This window comes from Bubalus bubalis, chromosome 8 (genome assembly GCF_019923935.1).
Source record: "Bubalus bubalis isolate 160015118507 breed Murrah chromosome 8, NDDB_SH_1, whole genome shotgun sequence".
Classification (NCBI taxonomy): Eukaryota; Metazoa; Chordata; class Mammalia; order Artiodactyla; family Bovidae; genus Bubalus; species Bubalus bubalis.
The window spans coordinates 24,899,475-24,918,076 of record NC_059164.1 but is presented as its reverse complement, the minus strand read 5'-3'; the positions used below and the strand labels follow the sequence as shown (position 1 = coordinate 24,918,076).

Below are 18,602 nucleotides of genomic sequence, written 5' to 3'. Positions count from 1 at the left end.
CTGGACACAGATTTGAAAATTCTATAAAAAGTCTGCATATTGCAAAATGCTTAACTAAATGTTAAGTATTTTGCAATATCCAGACACTTAGTGCTGAAGCCAAGACCTCAATTCTTTGTTTCATTTTCATTACTCAAATGACACAACGAAGGCTGACGTGCTTTTTGTAACGTTTTTCTTCTCTATGTTCTCCTTGGTGCCGAGCACACTGCTTTATACTTAAAGGGCACAAAACGGATAGCATATATGTTATCTGCTGGGGAGAAATTACATAAAGAGTTCTAAAGTACAGGATCCTGACTTGCCATCTTCCAAGGATAACTAGTTTAAAGTAGCTCTCACAGCCACCAACAAAATTTCCACCACAATTTACATCCTCCTTCTTCAGAATGGTTCTGGGAGACAAGAAGCAGAGTTTTGGGTGAAACAGCCCTGTACTGACTCCTCCATTCAATATACTAGATACCAACCATATGCCAAGGTGGTGCTGTGCATTCAGGAAGGCAGAAGTGATTGGGACATGGTCCTTATTGTTGAGGGGCATACAGTCTAACAAGACAAAATAAAAGGGCAATTGCTTTTTTCAATGACTTCTTCATTGATCAACTTAAGAATCATGTCTGAGCAGCATCTGACACAGATGCTCAACTCTGCCTCTTTAAAACAGCATGCACTTGGCTTCTAAGACACCTGCCTCAACAAGGTTTTCCTCCTACCTGACCAACCATTCCTTCTTAGGCTCCTTTGCTGGCTGCTCATCTCCCAAAACTCTTACCATAACAGAGTCCTTGGTTCAATTCATGAATCACTACCCTTCTCTACCTCTCCTCCCTAACTGGTTGATTTCATCCAGAAGCAATGCTAAATACTACTCTCTACAATGACGACTTGCTGAATATAAACCTCCAGCTATTTCTCTCCCCTGAACTCCATCATTATTAGTCTACCTGCTATCTGATATCTCTACCTGGGTATCTAATTGGCATCACATCCAATACTGAACCCCTTACTTGCCTTCCAAAGCCCATCCAACCGCAGTCTCCCCATTCCTGTTAATAGCAGATTCAGCCAGCCAGTTGCTTGACTGGCCTCTCTCTCACCTCAAGCTCATCCATCAGGAAATTATATTGGCACCACCTTCAAAATCTGACTCTCTCTCTTACTTCCATTGCTATCTTATTGGTCCAAACCTCCGTCATCTTTGCTTAAATTACTGCAATAGCCTCACATGTGGTCTCACGGCTTCCACATTTATCATCTATAATCTGTTCTCGATTCAGGAGCCAGACAAACTTTTAAATGAAAACCAGGCCTGAAGCCACCAATGGCTCCCCATTTCCCTTGGTGTAAAAGCTCAAATCCTTCAAACTCTCTGACTCAACTTTAACCACTCTACCCACCCCTTGCTCACTCTGTCCCAGCCCTAGTAGACTCTTCTCTGTCCCTTGCATACATGAGAAATATTCCTTCAGGATCTTTTCAAAGTCATTCCTTCAACCAGCTTTTTCCAGATGTCTGTTCATCTCCTTCAAGTTTCTGTTCCACTGGTGTCTTCCAGAGAAGGTGAATTCTGACCACCATATATAAAAATATGCCTTCATCCTCCCCTACCCACCACACTCCCCTCCAATCCGTGCTTCATCCTTCTTACTCTATTTCTCTATTTTTCTCCATAGCACTTGATTTTTTTTATTTTTTTTTTTTTACCTTCTTTTCCCAGGTGGCATTAATAGTAAAGAACCCACTGCCAATACAGGATACATAAGACATGAGGGTTTGATCCCTGGGTTGGGAAGATCCCTTGGAGGAGGGCATGGCAAGCCACTCCATTGCCTGGAGAATCCCATGGACAGAGGAGCCTAGTGAGCTACAGTCCATGGGTTTGCAAAGAGTCAGACATGACTGAACAACTAACACTTTGACTTTGATGATGTATAACATTTACTTCTTTGCTTATCATCTATCTTCCCCTTCAAATGTAAGATCCATGAAGGTAGGACATTTTGGTTTGTTTTGCTCACTGTTGCCAATGCTCAATTAATATTATTGGAATAAATAAAAGAAAAATTAGTTGGGTTTATCTAATAACACATTTATACTGCTGCTGCTGCTGCTAAGTCGCTTCAGTCGTGTCCGACTCTGTGCAACGCCATAGACGGAAGCACACCAGGCTTCCCCGTCCCACATTTATGCTAGATTAATAATAAACTGTATTAGACTAATAATGAGCCCTAGACAACTATGACTATAACATAATTTTACAGGAAGTTTATTTGTTCAGGGGAAATGCGACAGGAAAAACCTCAGACATATAGATTTTGACCAACAATGGGAGAAGAAGAAAATAGTATTTCAAGAAGCAGATTCTATAGTAGACTGATAAAAGCAATTCATATTTATTATTTTTAACTATATTTTAATGCTAATTTTCATGTCTTAAAATATTTGCTTGTCTTCTAGATTTGATTTTGATCAAATTGCCATGTTTATGCAAGTTTTCATTAGGTATGTTTTACCTCTGGTGAATAGGGAGCAGCCAGTTCTGCAAATTCAATTCAAGAAGTTATTTAGAGTATAAGCTCTCTGTTAAAAGAAAACAATGTCAGGAACTGCAGGATGCAATATAGAGAACGCTATGATCTCCGCCAACTACAGGTGGGAAAAAAACAAACACAAATTATCTACAATATGGAGCATTAGTATGGTTCAACAGAAAGGACAAAGTAAAATAAAACCTTACAACACTAACTCTCAGCCCTCACTGCAATTTAGAATTAGCTAGAAAGCTTTAAAACAGGGTTTTCTAACCAAAAAAAATGACATGCCTCCTCCCTCGCTCTGAATCCTGATTGAATCAGTCTGGGGTAGCACTCAAGTGTTACAACTCCCAAGTGAAAATTTAAGGAAACAGTTCCTTCAGACTAAAGAAACAGGAGGCTTTGGGGAACTTTACAAAGACAGAGCAAGGTATGCTAGGCCAAGAGCAGAGGATCAGCTATGACAGGCAACAAAGCACGAAATGTCTGGGAAAACCTCTGTGGCTGAAATACATGAAGAGACGCACATGGTGAAAGATGCTGAACAACATGCTAAGGAATATGGGTTTATTCTGTAAGAGTTTTCATCCATTATTACAAGTAGGTTTGGATTATTCACTGTTCAGTGACAAGAGAATATGGAGGATCAATTCAGATGAAATGGGATATGAAGGAAGGTGAACTAGCCTGTCTTCACCAGTAATTCAAATGTGTATGAGGTGTTGATGGCCCACTTTTAAACTACCTAAAACTGTACGAAAATTAAACCACTGAGATGTTCAAAACTCACTTTTCAAAAGTAGGCTGAAATACAACTATTCCCTAAATAAATTTTCTTTCTTTGTAAAAGCCTCTTAATTACCTTGTTAAACTTGGTGAAAGAAAATAACCTCATTTCAAGTGAGAAAGGACATACATGGCACCTTTTGGTCACTCTATTTTAAAATCAAAAGTTGGGAAATTTCACAGACATATTTGGCACAAAGGCCAATTATAAATGCCAGCTCAACAGCATCATGTGAAAATTCCAGGTTCTGTAAACAGTGAATCATTTTAAATTCAAAATCCAAGTAAATATTCAGCAACCACTTACATATTTTAAATTCACTCAGTAGTTTGAACAAGTGCCGAGAAATAACATAAATAGCATAAATCTAACATGTTAAAATATTAAATAAGAATAATTTGAAAAATAATGAGAATTTTGAAAAATAGCAAATACAGTAATTTGAAGGCAATTACAGTAAGTAGATTTTTTTTTCTTTGGATGAAGTACTAGTGTGTTTCCATTTATTTTAGAGCACAGACTGAAAAAAATTATACTTTTCCAGCCCTTCATTGACCAGAATAGGACTCAAAATAATGTCCAGGTAAGTCATTCCATGTTTATACTCACCATACCTCAGCCATTTTTTTTCTTACAACTGAAGGATTAGTATTACTATTTTGAGGGTAGGAACTCTTGTCTCTGTAGGCCTGCCTGAGTTAATATCAGCCTGTAAGTGTTAGAAACCCCAAAAGCTTGAAAACCTTTTCATTATAACATATAGATTTGTAATTCTGAAATTTAAAATAATTCAACTTTTTACATGAAGCTGTAACAACTTTTTTTTTTTTTTCCTATAGTGCATCCAAAGCATTTATCCACATCCTCTCCTTTTATCCTAAAAACTCCTTGAAGGAAAAATGAAAAATATCATCCACCAGTCTATAAATGAAAAACTCATGCAGACATTTGCCTGAAGTTAAATTCCAAGCAAGGTGTAACGGTGAAATTCAAACTTAGGTTTTCTTCCTGAATCTAGTTCTTCTCTCCATAGACTGTCCAAATATATGCATTTTATCTGCTATGTTTTATCTGTTTTAAGACAATTTCAATTTCAGAGACACTTAAAATTCAAATAAACATATATCTTAGGATGGATGTAAACAGGTATAATTTTTGACTGCACAGAGGTTTTTTTCCCCAAAGCAACCCAAGGTATTAGGGGAAAAAAAAATACTGCAAAAACTATCAGTAGAAACAAACTTAGAGAGACTTTAGGAGAACAAATTTAGAATAAGAAACAAAACTGAAACTTCTGAAATGACCCTTCTGGTTTAAAGACTACAAGTTATTTTCTGATTTTACATTCTTAATTAAAACTATTCACACAAACATACACACATTATAACCAGCAGTCCAATTCCTAGAAGTTTTTTCTTCTCTGCTTAAGAAGTAGGAGATAGAAATCTTCAAAATGTTACATATTTTAAGATAACGCTTACCTCATACTTCCTAAAATTCCCCATCAAAAAACTAGGAATAATTTTTAAAAGCTATTTTTCACTTTTTTATCAAAATATTTTCAATCAAAATTATTTTAAAATAAACTATTAAAAATAAAATAGACCATTTTCCTGAAGCAGTTTTCACTTTATCTATATCCTGAACAGTATTAAAAAGACCTGAGTTATCTCCACACTTCCCAAATTCATCATACTTTCTCTACCCAACAAGGATCTCCCTTAGTCCTAAATTTTATGGCTCCTAAAGTCAGCCCTTCCTTTACATAGCATTCATTTTCCCACCTCATAAATCCTAACTAGATCTTGTCTTCACTGAGTAGGTATTTGCCTTTGTGTGTGTTTATTATTTCCTACAGTTCTCAGCAGAATACACACAATGGGAAAACGTTTACTGACTGAAGAAAACTCTTGAGATCATACATAGAGAAGATAGTGAATGAAAAAGAGGCTTTATAAGGCATGCTTATTTCAAAGCCATTCAGCTCACTGCTGTATTCCCAGACTTAAAACAATGCCCTGCACACAGTAGAGACTCAGTAAGTATCTGGTGAGTGAAGAAACATTGCTTCTTCAAAATGGAGAAAGTTCTAGAGCAAGTCACTCATATGACATCATGAAGGTACATGAAGAAACCATAGCTTCTGCCTTTCCTCCTGTATCTATAAACTTGATATTCACTCAGTTCAGTTCAGTTCAGCTGCTCAGTCGTGTCCAACTCTTTGAGACCCCATGAACTGCAGCACACCAGGCCTCCCTGTCCATCACCAACTCCCAGAGTTCACTCAAACTCACATCCATCGAATCAGTGATGCCATCCAGCCATCTCATCCTCTGTCGTCCCCATCTCCTCCTGCCCCCAATCCCTTCCAGTATCAGGGTCTTTTCCAATGAGTCAACTCTTTGCATGAGGTGGCCAAAATATTGGAGTTTCAGCTTCAGCATCAGTCCTTCCAATGAACACCCAGGACTGATCTGCTTTAGGATGGACTGGTTGGATCTCCTTGCAGTCCAAGGGACTCTCAAGAGTCTTCTCCAACACCACAGTTCAAAAGCATCAATTCTTCTGCGCTCAGCTTTCTTCACAGTCCAACTCTCACATCCATACATGACCACTGGAAAACCATAGCCTTGACTAGACGGACCTTTGTTGGCACAGTAATGTCTCTGCTTTTGAATATGCTGTCTAGGTTGGTCATAACTTTCCTTCCAAGGAGTAAGCATCTTTTAATTTCATGGCTGCAATCACCATCTGCAGTGATTCTGGAGCCCAAAAAAATAGTCTGACACTTTATTAGTATTCACTGTACTAATGTAAAATTGTTCAGTACAAGCATGTGTGTAGACGCACTTAGTCGTTAAGTAGTAGTCGTAACTTTTGCCACCGCATGGACTGTAGCCAGCCAGGCTCCTCTGTCCAAGGGATTTCCCAGGCAAGAATACTGGAGTGGGTTGCCATTCCCTTCTCCAGGGGATCTTCCTGACCCAGGGATCAATCCTGAGTCTCTTGTGTATCCTGCGTTGGCAGGCAGATTCTTTACCACTGGAGCCACCTGGGAAGTGCAGTACAAGGGATTCTATTAATTGAAACAACCAAACCATAAACAACAACAAAAATCAACCACACCTTTGGCTAGTGATCAAAAGTCCATGACAAGTTAGAAGGATGTTCCATCCAACCAGTTTAATGACAGGCTTTTCAGACTGATCACCAATTCTGCTCTAGTCTCAAAGCCATTAGCAGGCCACCTGCACATGTGAACTGCACTGGGCAAGTAAACAGGCTGCTGCTGCTAAGTCGCTTCAGTCGTGTCCAACTCTGTGCGATCCCATAGATGGCAGCCCACCAGGCTCCCCTGTCCCTGGGATTCTCCAGGTGAGAACAATGGAGTGGGCTGCCATTTCCTTCTCCAATGCATGAAAGTGAAAAGTGAAAGTGAGGTTGCTCAGTCGTGCCCGACTCTTAGCGACTCCATGGACTGCAGCCTACCAGGCTCCTCCATCCACGGGATTTTCCAGGCAAGAGTACTGGAGTGGGTCGCCATTGCCTTCTCCGTAAATAGGCTGATTGAGTCCTAAGTTCCTGAAGAAAATACTTTAAGAAACAGAGTGATAACTCTCAAAGCAGGCTGTGGCCTTTACACTTGCCACTTCCATATTCAATGTAGGCTTTAACAACACTTTTAGAAATGATCTCAGATCTAATCCCACAACTTTCAGTTTATTCCAGAAGCAGAAGTCCAGGTGAAACTGAAACCTATAAAGGGTCCTCCTCTTTATGTCTTAAAAAGAAATGTCTCCCAAGTCTTCAGCCTTTACCCTGTCCCCAACCACTTCACATGCCCCATCTTAAAATAATGAGGAGAGACCAGGAAAGACACAGAATCTAAACAATAGCAGTGGTACATTTTCAGCATCTATTTAAGACTTGGTTCAAGGTTAACCTTTCATTTGTTTCCAATTTAAATTGCCGAACTCATCTAAACTTGTTCACAGTTTATAAGCAGTAGACATTAATTCAAGAAATATCCTTTCTCTAAAAAGCCTTGGATTTAAAAAGCTAACCATTTGTACAGTCCTGTGAATTCCCAATTAATTATGTTTTACCATATAGCTATTAAAAAACAGTAGAATGCCCTTTGAAGGTCAATCCACTTTGAAGGTTGGACAGATAACAAAGGTCTTATGGCTTCCCTCGTGGCTCAGTCGGTGAAGAATCCACCTGCAATGTGGGAGACCTGGGTTCGATCCCTGGGTTGGGAAGATCCCCTGGAGGAGGGCATGGAAACCCACTCCAGTATTCTTGCCTAGAGAGTCCCCACGGAGACTGGCAGGCTGCGGTCCATGGAGTCGCAAAGAGTCAGACGTGACTGAGAGACTAAGCACACACACACATAAAAGTCTTAGTATGTTCCTTCAGAATCACCTTTCTCCTTGCTCTCCTGATACCACAGTAGATACAGCTAGAAATGACGTATCTGGAAAGCAAGAGAACTAGATTTAATAATAATTTGCCTTTGGAGAAGCATATATATATGGCACATTAATCTATATAGACCCCTCAATCAATTAAGTATGTAGATATTCTACTGTAAGTAAGTAGATACTATAAGGTTAAATATCTGGTAAACAGGTGACTAAATCATGAGGGGGAGGGGTAGAAGTCAGAGCATAAAGTGGGGAATATGAAGTTCTAAGCAGGCCATTCAGACTAATTAAAGAAAATACCTGGAGAACTGGTCAGAATTTATTTACTTAATAAACAATCAAAGTGATAGGCATGCTTCAGGGAACACAAAGGTGAATTCTGATCTGAAATTTGACATGGATCTCCAATTAAAGGAGCTGAATCGCCAGGTGTTCAGAATTTTTCCCAAGTGTATCATTAGTGACATGTTGATTAAATTCCTACTAAGACACAAACAAACTAGCCGGAAAAACATACTTTACACCATTTATGTTTCTTTAACATATGCTTCTTTATGTCTTGTTTTCAAAGCTTTGCAATTACATTCACATACACAGGAACAGTAATAGTCAAATGACCCAGCTCACTCTCCTGTTGGTGACCACAAGGCAGTCTCCCCACTCTGAAGATGTAACCTAAGCTTACACAGATGGCCTAGCTCTCAACTAATGAAGAGGAGCCGGGTTTGTTTTCAGGGAGGGTGCTGCAAAAAACGCCAGGTGTATTTATAGAAAGGAGCAAGACTATGATAGAGGCATGACGACAGAAGTCTAAGTTTCTCTCACCTAGTAAAGAAGGCTGCAGAAAGATCTGGATCCCATAGCCCAGTTTCCACTCCTGACTCTCCAACTACCGTCTCTGTAAACTTATTAAAGCCCTTTCTGGTCTATCACCTTATGTACAAAATTTACACAAGGCCCCTTGCCTCGGATGATTGTCAGAAAAAGGAACGAAATCGGGTATGTAACATCTGGGACGTGGGAGTCACTCGATAAATGGCAACCTCTTCTCCCATCCTCCTGTTCACCCAGAACAGCCCCTCAAAAATTACAAAGATACGGATGGCAGGGTTAAAACTAAAAAGCTGGTTGGCAGGAAAGAACACTTCGGGTGGAGGCTCGCTTATTTACCGGAGGCTTTCGTTTAAAATGGAGTTAGGATATTGGTAACAGGGGGACACATGGAAAAAGCATCAGGTATAAGCAGAACTACCCCCTCCCGCCCCCCACACCTCCCCCAAAGACATTCCTTTAAGTAAGCACGAAACAAACTTCGGAAGCTGCGGATATCCTGTGAACCTACTCGGTGGCCTCAGTGAAAATCACAGGCACACGTAGAGCTGAACACGACGTACACCATCCATAAGCCGCCTTGTCAGTTTCTGATCACGCTATTTTTGCAAAACTGTCCTCAAATCCGAGGCTGCTCTCTCGCCTCCAAATTCGCCCCAGAGGCGGCTGGGAGCCAAGAGCGAGTGGCGGAACGGATAATGAGGATGGCAAAGTGGAGATGTCTGGTCAAATGACTGAAAAACAGGGCGGTGGATGAGGGGGCGGGGTAGAGCAGTGGGGCAGGGACGCGCGGCCACCGAGCCAGAAAGACGGCGGCTTCACAATGAAAGGAAGAGACTGCGACAGTCGCCGGCTCCTGGTCCCCGGCGGATACCGATGGCGAGGCCGGGGGCGCACAGCAGAGCGTGGGAAGACGGGAAGAGGGGGCTGGAGGAAGTGGCTACGGAGCACCCGAGCAGGTGCAAAGCCCCCAGGCGAAGAGAAACGGGCTCGGGATACTCACTGTGTAGAGTAGGTTGAGCGCGCACAGGCAGTTCTTGGAACACGCGAAGCCCCCGCAAACCATCGTGAAGCCTGTGGTTCCAACTGCAGGTAAAATCTGGCTCCGGCGGAGCCTCCAGACAGCCTCTTTGTCCTTCCCTCAGGGCCTAGCCAAGGCGAGGCCGCAGCCGGGCTGCGAGTGTGGAGCCCAAGGCTTGGGCTGGGGCTGCAGTGCGCGGCGCGCCCGCGGCGGCTCCAACCCGCTCTGGAACCTGCGGCCGCAGCATTGGGAGCCTGAGCCCGAGCCCCGCCCAGCACCCCCCTCCACCGCCTCGCCCTACGCCCTGATTGGCCGCCGGCGGAGAACAAAGGTAGAAATATGCAAATAAATGCGCTCAGCTAGCTGGGATCCAGGAGGGGAGGGGCGAGGCGGCCCCTGGGAGGGTTGGGCAAGGGGCGGAGGCCGTGGGGGAGGGTGCCGGAGGCCAGAGTGTGACAACGACCTCGCCTCGGTTCCTGGGGAGCAGGTGAGGAGGAGAGGGCGGGGCTCCGCGGCGATCCACGCTGGCAGGGAGGAAGATGACAGCATCTCCCGGTTCTTGGCCCCAGCGGGTGACGTGGCACCATTTTAAATGAGATTTTAAAATTAAGCACCTGGCCTTATTTGAATGAAGGAAGGAAGGAATGAAGCAATAAATGAATAAATGTAAACGACCTAAACGAGAAAAATGAAGTGGGGAAAATGAAAGGAAGGAAATAAAAGAATAAAAGGAAGAATGAAATATCTGCTTTTCTTAGAAAATAGGTTAGATATATGACCCATAATTGTGACTCTTGTCAGGTTAGATGTATACTACAGGGGTTTGCAGAAATGCTAATGAACTTTATGAATACATGTATAAAAAACAGAAAATCAAGAGGTGGGTTGTTTTTTTTGGTTTGTTTGTTTGTTTTTGTCTTCCAATCCTGCCTTTCAATAAGCTGGGGTGTGGGGGAGGCAGGGTTTCCTCCACAAATAATTGAAAAAATTTAAATGACAGTCTCCACTTCTGTCAATTCATTATCACTTTGATCTTCTGCTATAGAAATGCATAATGGATCTTCAAATGCCTCGCATGTAAATTGGGATATTAACAGTATGTCAAACACTTTTTGCACAGTTTCTGGCACTGTAAGTAAGGACTCAATAAGTGCCAGCTAGTATTAGTATATCTAACAGTTTTTGAATACCTACTGCATTTCAGGCACTAAGGTAAGCAAATAAAGGTTTGGTTATTTCATGGTGAAGTAAAGTAAAGTTGGTCGGTCGTGTCTGACTCTTTGCGACCCCATGGACTGTAGCCCACCAGGCTTCTTGGTCCATGGGATTTTCCAAGCATGAATACTGGAGCGGGTTGCCATTTCCTTCTCCAGAGAATCTTCCTGACCCAGGGATTGAACCCAGGTCTCCCGCATTGTAGGCAGCCGTCTTTACCGTCTGAGCTACCAGGGAAGCCCATATTTCATGGCGCGTTCTACCAAAAAATGATCTTACAGAGAAATAATCAGATATTTATAAAATATATAAACCTAAGAGTTGATGCTGAGTAAATGATGTGATAGCAAATAATACTGTTTATATCAGAGAAGGCGATGGCACCCCACTCCAGTACTCTTGCCTGGAAAATCCCGTGGAAGGAGGAGCCTGGTAGACTGAAGTCCATGGGGTCCCGAAGAGTCGGACACGACTGAGCGACTTCACTTTCACTTTTCACTTTCATGCATTGGAGAAGGAAATGGCAACCCACTCCAGTGTTCTTGCCTGGAGAATCCCAGGGACGGGGGAGCCTGGTGGGCTGCCGTCTCTGGGGTCGCACAGAGTCCGACACGACTGAAGCGAACTAACAGCAGCAGCAGCAACAGCAACCTCCCCAGACCTCACTTCACCAAGAAAGCCACATTAATTCTTTAGCCCTGGTATTATTCCATATTAACCTTTTGTATATGCCCCAAAAGAGTTCCAGCTTTTTAAAAATTTTAATCTGGAAAATGACCCTCAAACCCAAGTAAAACTTGGTAGCTCAACTTTCCATTTTAGACGCTTATTTAAGAAAAAGAATTAGTGGGGATATCTATTCTTCCTCTTCTCATTAGTGACAAGATTGCTACCATTTGAACATCACTCAACCAACTTTGACAACTCTATGCTTTCTTCTTATGTGAACGTGAACGTGAAGTTGCTCAGTCGTGTCCGACTCTTTGGACCCCATGGACTGTAGCCTACCAGGCTCCTCTGTCCATGGGATTTTCCAGGCAATAGTACTGGAGCGGATTGCCATTTCCTTCTCCATATTACTCTTTATTGTCTCTCTGTGGCTTCAATCCTTTTTTTTTTTTTTTTTTTTTTTTTGTAGGAATGTCCCCTTTCAATCAGGAGTCCAATAGGAAGGAGATGGCTCATTTCAATGACTGAGAAGAGTTTAATAAAGAGACTGTTTTGAAAAATATGGACAAGGTTAAAGGAAGCCAAAACAGGATGGTGAAACAGCTCAGAGCTAGAAAGAGCAAGCAGTCATAATTCCCCTTAAGTCTGAGGGGCAATCTAAGGGAGCAGTTACAGAAACCAGGGAGGAGCTGCAAGTGTAGGAGGGCTGTTAGAGCCGTGGCCTTTAGGAGAGAAAATAAAGAAAATACTGCAAATTGGAAAAGAAAACAAGTGAATGTGGTGGGATTTCTTAGAATTTGGGTGTAGAAATTTCAGATGATCCCACCCTAACAAGAATGAGCTAGAAAAGCTACAAAATAGTTTTTTTAAAAAAGAAAAAAACCTACCAGGAAACAAAGCAAATGAATAGACAACAACAACAAAAACTCACAGAGGACAATTGGTGATTACCAGAGAGGAACGGAGTGGGAAGGTGGGCAAAGAGGGTGACCAGTATTAATTGTATGATGATGGATGGTAATTAGAATTTCAGTGATGATCACTTTGTAGTGTATATGGTTGTAGAATTATAATGCTATACACCAGAAACATACATAAAGTTATATACCAATTTTACCTCCATTAAAAAAAAAATTCTCATAGAACTGAAGAAACAAAGACATCTAAAGGGAACTAAACCCAAGAAGTAATGATATTCTTAGGAAGGAAAAATCCCACAGTGCTTTCACTCTTGAGTGTAAAGGCACTCAGTCATGTCCGACTCTTTGTGACCCATGGACTATATAGCCCACCAGGCTCCTCTGTCCATGGAATTTTTCAGGCAAGAGTACTGGAGTGGGTTGCCATTTCCTTCTCCAGGGGACCTTCCCAACCCAGGGATCGAACCTGGGTCTCCCGCATTGCAGGCAGACGCTTTACCATCTGAGCCACCATGGAAGCCCAAGCTTTCACTCTTAGGGATTAGCTATTAGGGGCTTCCCTGGTGGCTCAGTCAGTAAAGAATCTCCGTGCAATCAGGAGACTGCCTGCAATGCAGCCAACACGGGTTCCATCCCTGCATCAGGAAGATCCCCTGGAGAAGGAAGTGGCAACCAACTCCAGTATTCTTGCCTGGAGAATCCCATGGACAGAGGAGCCTGGCAGGCTACAGTCCATGGGATTCCAAGAGTTGGACACAACTTAGCTACTAAACCACCATGGAAAGAAGACTGCCACACAGCCTGGATGGGAAGAAAATTTGAAGGAGAATGGATTCATGTACATGTGTGGCTGAATCCCTTCTCTGTTCGTAGTCTGTTGTCAGACAAAAGCGCTCCCTCCGCAATACCTCGAGGACGCACAAACATCCTCGAGTGTAACAGTGGCTAAAAGCTGAGAATAGGACAGGAAAGACAGAGCAATCTGGGTCTTTACCCAATCCAAAGCAGTGGCTGCCAAAGTCTAAGGAATTAGCTGAAGAGGAAAATCTCTTTCCCGTGGGCTGCAAGAGCCCTCCGGGACTCGGATAGAACAGCAAGAAAGGGAAACAACTCACAAGGACGTGAGTGAAATCCAAGGACATGACTGAAGAATGAAGAATGCTCCACGGCAAAAAAAATAAATAAATAACAGCCAGGTTGTAAGCATGTCTCCTGAGGCTTAGAGTGCTGGTCGCTGGGCTGTAAAGTACAAAGGGATCTGTATGAGGGCTCCTTCGTATAGAAGGAAAACCTTGATTGTAACCTCAAAAATAATTGAAGCCAGTGCTGAAGAATCCAACTAAGCCTGTAACAAGTCCTGACCCAGCTCAATGACAGTGCACACTACTTAGGTATCCATAGTACTACCCTGGCAGAATAAAGGATGTACTGTTTTCTGTTGGGAAATACTACTTGCTTCACTCTCAGTGTTCTTTTATATACACTACCTGACACAAAATCAAAATTATGAAAGATTGGATAATAAAAAAAAATTGACTATGGTCAAAAGAAGAAATGGAGGCAAAACCAAAGAAGATCCAGATGTTACAGTTATCAGACAGGTCCTCAAAACTCAACCAGGACTCGATTAGATGTGCAAAAGGTTTATTGGGAGAAACATCTGTGAGGGTAAATGGGGACATAACTATAGGAGGCTAGGAGAGTTAAGAGACATCGCTTTGCTGACAGATGACCATATAGTCAAAGCTATGGTTTTTCCTGTAGTCATGTACAGATGTGAGAGTTAGACCATAAAGAAGGCTTAGCGCTGAAGAATTGATGCTTTCGAACTGTGGTGCTGGAGAAGACTCCTGAGAGCCCCTTGGACAGCAAGGAAATCAAACCAGTCAATCCTAAAGAAAATCAACCCTGAATATTCATTGGAAGGAGTGTTGCTGAGGCTGAAGCTCCAATACTTTGGCCACCTGATGCAAAGAGGCAACTTTCTGGAAAAAGACCTTGATCCTGGGAAAGATTGAGAGCAAGAGGAGAAGCGGGCAACAGAGAACGAGATGGTTGGATGGCATCACTGACTCAGTGGACATGAGTTTGAGCAAACTTGGTGAGATAGTGAGAGGCAGGGAAGCCTGGCATGCTGCAGTCCATGGGGTCGCAAAGACTCAGACATGACTGAGCAGCTGAAGAACAACAACAAAGGATAGTTAAGGGAATGCAATATAGGTCTCACCTCTATGGAGGAGAGAGGGAAGGAAGGATAAAGGAGAGGGAGGAAGGAAGAGGGAAGAAGGATGGATGAAAGGAAGGGAGGAGGGAAGAAGAAAGGAAGAAAGGAAAGAAGGAAGGTCTTGGACTCCAGTGCAGTTTTTAAAAGCTTTGGCCAGGCCAGCAAGGAGTCTTCAAGCCAAAGCCAAACGTCAGAGACATCCAGCACACCCTCCAGCAATGAGCCTGCCTTAAGTACTGCCAGTCACTGGCTGGAGACATCAGCACAAAGGCTCTGATGGATTTCAGAGGATAGCCTGGGGGCTGGCTCAACTATGCTGCCCACAAGAGGAAGGGTGTTTTCTTGTAATAATTCTGACTATATTTCCCCCTTCTGTCTTAAAAATATTTTTCTGGTCACATATTGCAATTTTTCAGTCTTCATCATTTTACCATGAAGGAATTCTCTAACTTCATCTGAGTAATCCTTTTTAGGTTTTAACAATCCATATTTTAAAATTCTTTCTTTGAGGCTTAGGTTTTTTTTGTTGTTGTTCGGTTGTTAAGTCCTGTCTGACTCTTTGCAATCCCATGGACTGTAGCATGATTTCTGAGGCAAGAATACTGGAGTGGGTTGCCATTTCCTCCTCCAGGGGATCTTCCCAATCTAGGGATCGAACGCGTGCCTCCTGTGTCACCTGCATTACAGGCAGATAGATTCTTTACTCCGATGAGCCACTGGGACTTGGGTTTAGCTTGACACCACCTTTATTTTTTAAATTTTCGATTTTTTTTCCTATCAGTTCAGTCAACATTTCTTCTTTTAATAATTCAACACCAAGACTTGATTTTGTTCAACAAATCCTAAGCAAAATTATGTATAAGCTGTTGCACAGAATTTTTAACTCTCTTACCAAAAGTCTTCCTAAACTTCTCAGAAATATGAACATAAAATTGCTCATGCACAATTTATAGTCACGTAAAACATCAGTAATACAGCAAGTTTTAAACTGCTTTAACTGCAGTGAAAGTGAAAATCATTCAGTTGTGTCTGACTCTTTGTGACCCCATGGACTATACAGTCCATAGAATTCTCCAGGCCAGAATACCAGAGTGGGTAGCCTATCCCTTCCCCAGGGGATCTTCCCAAGCCAAGAATCGAACTGAGGTCTTCCGCATTGCAGGCGGATTTTTTACCAGCTGAGCTGTCAGGGAAGCCCTAAACTACAGTACACTTTGCTACACTATATCTCAACCCCAGGTTATTTTCCTTAGTCAATAAAATATTATTATATAAATTAAGTGCCAATTTTTAAAATATCTGTCAGTGATTTTACTAGAATTGATCTAGTTAAATTATTTACAATGACAGCTTTATTACAAAATTTTTTGTTCACTCTTTCTTTGACATTCTTGTATCTCCAGGGGAAATAAAGGAAAGAACTGTAGAAACTTTCTTCTGGAATGATTTGCAGCTTTTTGGATTGAATGAAGCTCAAGATGGGAGTTTCTTGGCCAAGAATGAGACAAAGGAGCTGATCAATAGCTGCCTGTCTCCTTCCAAGTCTATCTCTTGCTCTGTTTTCTCTATTATCCTTTTTGATGTTTTGCCAAAATTTAGCAATTAAATGCAACACATTCATCCTGCCTACAATAATATTCAGACTCCCTTCTGCTTCGCAGAATGTTTCACAATTCATGCTAAAGGACCTTAAATCATAATTCATTTTCAGAAAATGTTTTTCTTCTAACTACAAATTAAATTTGAAGTTCTTTTTTTTTCTTGCTTTTACTTGTTTCATTTTCCTGTCCATGTGATGCCAAGAGGATGAAAACATTTGGCTATATATGATTATCTTGTCATATATAGCACCCCAAAATCTCAATTCTAAATTTCTGGGATTATTTTGGGTGGCATATTCAGCCATTAATGGGCAAATCCAGCTTAATGGTCAGACAAATCCAGCTTGACTTCCGATCAGCTGACTTAAAAGAGGCGGGACAATCGGCTTCAGGGATGGGGTAATCCGCTTAACCTTTGCCTCTTTTGTCTCCACATCCTCCCTTCCAATTTTTCTTTATTCACTATGCTAAGAATGTGCCAGGAAGATAACAATTTAGAAGGAATTGATGACATTTACAATGTTCCATCACATCTAAGACAAAACTTTCTGGAAATCTACCCTATTTCAATTCTGAGGCCTGAACATGTTTCATTTTGAGTAGTATAGATCATTATGTGTTCCATTAATATTTATTTAGTTCAATGGCTAAGTAAATGTATTATTTTTCATTTGAAAGATAATAATACTGCCTTAATTACTACAAATACATCAGAATGAATAGGAAAAGGTGAAATTAAAGTGGTCAACCATTTTATAGCTTATTTAAATAAGCTATCATTGTCTTTGAGAAAAACAGAAGGAAACCCAGCATTTATAAGAGTAACTATTTTCGACTTGTAAAAAAATATATCTTTCTGACTTCTAAACGTGAGATCAATACAGTTTAATGCAGCTTCTGGTACACTGGAAATCATTCAAGCTGGAAATATCTCAGGCATCCATCCATACTAGAAATGGGTGACTAAGTCATGGTATGCCCATTAGTGGAACCCAATCCCAAACCAGAAATGAAAAATATCCAGCTACCTCGACCATATGGATGTGTCCTACCCAACATGGACTTGAGTAAGAGAAATCCAAATGCAAGAAGGCAGATTTTATCATTTCATTTATATAAAATCCAAAAACATAAATTCAATGACAGTATTTAGAGATGATTGCATTTAGAGATGACTGATAAAAATTATAAATAAAATTGAGGGATTGATGACCATAAAGATCAGGTAGTCACGCATTTGGAAGGGTGTGTGTGGAAATAGCGGAGAAGGCAATGGCACCCCACTCCAGTACTCTTGCCTGGTGGGCTGCAGTCCATGGGGTCGCTGAGGGTCGGACACGACTGAGCGACTTCACTTTCACTTTTCACTTTCATGCATTGGAGAAGGAAGGAAATGGCAACCCACTCCAGTGTTCTTGCCTGGAGAATCCAAGGGACGGGGGAGCCTGGTGGGCTGCCGTCTATGGGGTCACACAGAGTTGGACCGACTGACGTGACTTAGCAGCAGCAGCAGCAGTGTGGAAACAGTGATTGCAAAAAGGTGACAGGGAACTCCTGAGATGCTGACAGTGTTCCTGAATGATCACTTCGTAATTAACTATGAGAGTTGAGAGAGAGGAGAGAAATATTAATAACCTAAAGTAGCAGTAATCTCATATTTTATATTATGTAAACAATGTTATTCTGGGAAAAAATACACATCCTCCCAAATGCGTGACTACCTGATCTGTGTATTTTTCAAACTTATTTCCTTGCACAAATTTTTCTTTAAAACAGTAACTGTATATTAGAGAGTGTAGCTCATAAGGTAACTTCCATCATTTCAATTCAGGGGGTTTTGTATATTAGCTGTTGGTATCTTCATAATATATATATTTTTTCTTTCTTTTTCTTCATGATATTTTGGGCAATCCACCAGGTACAATTTAGGGCAAAGAGACAATTTTTAGAAATAAAAGCATGTCTCAGTTAAGTCATATCCTGTTTATAAGTTCGAGTACACTGGAACACATTGTTAAGCACTTTACTAAAATAAAGGAACATGGTAAATTTTTTGAGACTTTAAACATCATTCATAAAAAAGTGTTTCTACTTTTTGGGCCATGCATCTTGCAGGGATCTTAGTTCCTTGACTAGGGATCGAACCTGGGCCACAGCACTAAAATCTCTGAGTCCTAACCACTAGACTGCCAGGGAATTCCTCAGAAAATATTTCTATTCTTCTCTCTCATTCTATTGAAATTGCCCAGTGTGTTGAATTCTAGTTTGGATATTATTTCTTCTTAGAAGTTTGAAGTTTTTTCTTATTAAATTATTATTATAAGATTTTATCTTGCAGTGCTGTTAAAAAGTCCAAAGCCCTTCTGATTC

The 18,602-nt window shown here is 41.3% G+C and overlaps 1 protein-coding gene across 2 annotated transcripts in view; it reads right to left on the bottom strand.

The window, feature by feature from the left end:
* TSPAN13 (tetraspanin 13) overlaps positions 1–18,602 on the bottom strand; it is an 86,593-nt gene that overhangs the window by 28,420 nt on the left and 39,571 nt on the right. Inside the window, exon 1 of one of the 2 annotated variants that reach the window (XM_006057035.4) lies at positions 9,586–9,848. The exons of the other annotated variant lie outside the window; for it this stretch is intronic. Within the exon in view, the coding sequence (XP_006057097.1) occupies positions 9,586–9,648 (63 nt within the window). The 5' untranslated portion in view covers positions 9,649–9,848. Of the gene's footprint in view, positions 1–9,585; positions 9,849–18,602 lie in introns of those variants that run through there. 2 annotated transcript variants of the gene reach the window in all.